Source organism: Cupressus sempervirens, chromosome 11 (assembly GCF_028749045.1).
Source record: "Cupressus sempervirens isolate cs-2001-9-10 chromosome 11, ASM2874904v1, whole genome shotgun sequence".
Taxonomy (NCBI): Eukaryota; Viridiplantae; Streptophyta; class Pinopsida; order Cupressales; family Cupressaceae; genus Cupressus; species Cupressus sempervirens.
Window position 1 is genome coordinate 726,517,934 of NC_143128.1, and position 4,594 is coordinate 726,522,527.

At 35.5% G+C, this 4,594-nt stretch overlaps 1 protein-coding gene across 1 annotated transcript; it reads left to right on the forward strand.

The window, feature by feature from the left end:
* Positions 1-590: 590 nt before the first annotated feature.
* LOC149531701 (uncharacterized) lies at positions 591-4,594 on the forward strand. The gene is made up of 6 exons (XM_089811621.1): positions 591-905; positions 1,022-1,154; positions 1,267-1,400; positions 1,717-1,779; positions 1,877-1,945; positions 4,074-4,594. Exons 1-6 carry the CDS (start codon positions 723-725, stop codon positions 4,143-4,145), a joined length of 654 nt encoding a protein of 217 aa, XP_089667747.1. The 5' UTR covers positions 591-722; the 3' UTR covers positions 4,146-4,594.

Sequence of the window (4,594 nt, forward strand, 5' to 3'; positions counted from 1 at the left end):
TACACTCATGTTTATCTCTTTCTTTTCCTCCAACTAGTTTTGAACTATTACTCCAAGATTTCCCATATGGAGTCATCAATCAAAACAAATTTAAATCTTAAAAGTGACATAGTTGGCATACACCAAGTGCGTGATCAAACTCCAAAAGAAAGCTCCATGTCATTCATGTAATGAAGATAGAGGAGGATCCCTCCCACACAAATCACACACATAATCCAGCAAATAAATAAAAAATGGGGTCCAGTTGTGAGTATGCAGAAATACACTCCAACTTCTTCTGTTGTGACGTGAGCATCCGAAAAAAATTTCAAGTTTTTACCCCTCCCAAAAGATAGAAAGAATTAAACATGCACTCACATTTAGTGGAGGTTAATCATCATCGATACAAAATTTAGGGTTCAAACCACATGTGCACAGTACTTCCCACTTGTCATGTTAGGACTGGACTTATCTAATTATTCCATCGCTTTCAGAGATTAGGTGGTGTGTTAATATAAATTAAAAAAGAGAGAAATTTCTTGTGTGTGGGTGTTGGCATTTAGTGAACAAGAGAAGGGCTTTTGTAAATGCTGTCGTAATGTATTGTAGATGAGATTATTCTTGTCATTGACAGGAGGGAGGAGGGGAGGGAGGAGAGGGAGGAGAGGGGTGCTTTTTTTTCTTCTTGAGCAGGATTGCTGTTGAAGAATCTTGTTAGTATTGATAATCTGAGTTGGAGGTAAATGCAGGTTGAGGGGTGCATCCTCTCTCCATTGTGTGGTGATGGGGAAGAGGAAGATTTAGAGTTGTCTGTGCTTCCTAAGAATACAAAAGTTGTTGTCACAGGAAACAATAGAACAAACCGTGATCTTCTTGGCCTTCATGGCGTGGTCAAGAAAGCAGTTGGATTTGGATGGCATTGGCTGGTAGTTTTCTTTTCTTGTTTTTTAATGGAGAAACATAGTTTACATAGTTTTGATTACATTGGAACCCATTTCAGACATGCAATGGTTACCTGATCTTAGGGCTATCATATTTTTAGGTGCTTACAAATGGGTCAGAGGTTAAGTTGCAGCGGAATGCTCTGAGTGTGATTGAACTTCCCACTGGCCAAGAAGAGGATGGCGAGAATGATTGTGAACACCCATCATCCAATAATAATAGCATGGATTTAGGTGATTTCTATTATACCCATTTTGAGTTTTTGTGAAGTTTCAGCATTGCGGGAACGGATTTCTCATGTTACTTCCTCTGATTGTATTGATCTTTAATTTTTTTGGAGGGCAGGTTGTGATGATTTACACAAGACTTACAAGCCCAAATCGAGGTCTCGTGTCTTAGGAGGGTCAAGTGGTAGGAATCATTCTAATTCAGCTCAATTGCAATCCTCCGGATCAAACTTTCATTCCCATGGAATGCTGGTATAAACCCTGATTTTGATTCTTTCGTTAATTTAGTTTAATGATTATGGGTTGCGTGATAGGCATTAGATTTAGTCTTAGAATGATGAAATTGATCATATCCAATGTGGTTCAAATTTGGCAGCAACACCCACAATGTAAATGTTTCCATTGATCTCAATATTCTTAATTTTATCATCATATCTAGGAATTGCATTTCAGGTGTGCATCTTGATGATTTTGGTACATCTAGAAATTGAATTTCAAGGACGCAAGAACAATGGATGAAATTCCCGTTTTTATTCTATTTATGTGTTTTAAATGATGCATGACCCAGAAGGTGGATTTGAGCAAATTGGAAACATCAGCTTTGTGGAGGTATTGGAGGCATTTTAATCTTGTAAGTAAAAATGCAGTCACTTTTATCCATTCTTTGTTTTTGATGTTGCTTTACACTTAATGTCTCACATCCTCTTTCTTTAATGTTTCTCAAATAGGTTGAAGTTGGACCTAACCCTTCCAAGGATCAATTAGTTGGTGCTGTTGAAAGGCATTTCATTTCACAGGTAATCATCTCCCATTCTTTTCAAAACTAGTTGAAGTAGAAAGTAGAATACTAATATGATAAAAAATTTCTTTTATTGCTGATTTGTAGTGTCAATTCTTTATCCAATATGCTTTGCTTAATCCTGATTGCAAGACGTATTTTTTATGTTACCAAATCAAGCAATTTGCGACGTTTGGGGAAGAATGAAAGCTTTACAGTGGCATTTTGATGGTCGTCCTTTATGCTTGGGCATCTTATCTGCTCCCCAGTAAAATGTAGCTTGTGTAATTTTTGAAGTCTAAAGACTGCACTTCATTCTCGTACACCTTATCTGCAGTTCAGTCAAATGTAGTTTATGCTCCTCTCGGAGGCTAAAGATTTTTATTTCTCAGATAATGTGGTCTGGCCTATTGCTTTTTCCTTTTTCCCTTTTTGGTTGTTTTTAATCTTCAGGATTCATGCCAAAGACCACCCCTTCTTTTGTTTTGAAAATTATATCCTACTATTATTCCCTTTGACATGTGAAAAATTCATCTCCTAAAGTTGAGGGTTTCTGCTTCATAAGTCAATAGTTTAAAAGGAGAGCTATTGCTTATGTCTGGTTTGCTTTGTCTGATTGATCTTTTCCTTGGAATGCAATATTTTATTAAGTTGCAGATAAGTTTCTGTAGCTGTTCTCTGGGTAACCACCACTGGCAAATAAAGAGCATAGCAATTATCTTGAATGATTTATTTAATATTAGATATATCACACTCTAAGATAGAATCGTATCATTTATTGGCACCATTAAGTTCACATGCACGCTTGTATGCTTGCATTTTGGTTTGTTCATCAATTCTTGTCACACAATCCAGCAACTGTGCTCTATCTATAAAATGGTAAATTAAATAAAAAGAGGATGAAAGAAGATATTGAAACTATAAGAATGTAGTGCAACTGCTGATAGTTAAGAAAATTACATAAGCATCAAATAATGCGAAGTATTCTAGCCTGTAGACTGTATGCCACATTTGTGCACCAGTTAGGCCTATATTATGTTTATAGTTTTATATTTTATTTTAAATTCTATGCCTTGAATTGTTTTGCCTTGCCCCCCTTATATTATATTTTAACATGTAAACTTAGTTTCTTTGATTTTTAGAAGCTATAGGCAGCAAAGCATTTTGTAGATTTCTATCTTTTTCCTATTTAGATTCCTTTCTGCTTTCTTCTATCTAGATTTGTTTTTCCAGAATCCAGTTCCATTGATTCTTGACTGCTTTAAGTCATTCATGCATGTTAATATGCTTGCTTGAGAAATACGCTATAGAACCTGAATAAAGGGACTGCTCTAAGTTACCAACAGATTTTTCAGCGGGGCCAGCCTCACAGTTCCACAAAACTGGGAATGGTTGATCTCCTGTCTGTCATTTTCTATCCAGCAAACTGGATGCACTTTACTAAAACAATAATCAACCTGTTAAATTCAACACACAAGTATTTAAATTTAAATTTATCATTGTTTTGGTATAAAGTACATATGGCATGCTGTATAGATGTTATTCTCCTGGCCAGGGAATGGCTCGAGCATTAGAAGCTCATCCCAAATCTATTGTACATTGTTGAGGTGTACATTATCCTATAGGTTGGTGAAAAATAATTTAATTTCTGTGTGTTTAGAAATGAGTTGCTGGTAAAATAAGTCTGAAAGAAGAAAAACTTAGGGATTGTTTAAGCTTCAATAGCTACAACTTGAGTGGTGCTGGCTTTGCATCTCTGCTGGTCTGCTTTTCAGTGATGAAAGCCAAACAGATTTCCTGTCCATTGGAGCAGCTTTGCGATGTTGCTGATGTTTACCATTTCCCCATCTTCTATGGCAGTCACTAAGTCTCTCTAGGTTTTTCACTGGAAGCACATTGCCTTGAAATCTTGATATGCTTCACAAGATTAACAGGATAACTAAATTAAAACTTTTTACTTATTTGAGCCATTTTTTTTAGTCAAAGTATGTTTTTAAGGTTTATAAATTATCCTTGGCATATAAATGCTGACTGGTGTAGGAAATATGAACTGATGACATTGATATTTTGTGAAATGTTTTTTTTAATACATATTTTGTTGAATTTTTCTGACTCATTTCTGATATTATTGTTTTGCTTTTCTAAAGCAATTGGATGAGTTGCAGGTGATAACTGGATTTGTACAAGCTGCAAAACGACTGAAAACAGTTTGCAGTTGAACTTTCACTTTGCCAAATCAGGAAATGCATCATAACCAATTTCTGTAGATTTTCGTTCATAAGAATGGTAAATGTGAATTGTATCATACACAGTTGCATCAAATCTCATCTGGAAAAATTAGGTTTCAGTTGTAGTGACTTGGCAGTAGATATGTTTACAACTGAAATTACCTTTGACAAATATGTTTTCCATGCATGCCTAAAGTCAACAACCAGCCTGGATCTATGGAAAATGTTTCTTACATTCATTATATGCCAGCACAAAGTGACAGAAAAGGTGGAGAGTTTTGACTGGTGATACATTTACATAGCTAATGTACACTTTTGACTGGTGATTTCATTTTCAGAACTAATGTACAAAGCTAGTATGGGTTGGATGCCCATACCACAAACAAGTTTTCAATGGAGATGGTTTTGCTTATGAAATGCATCATATTTTTTTGGATTAA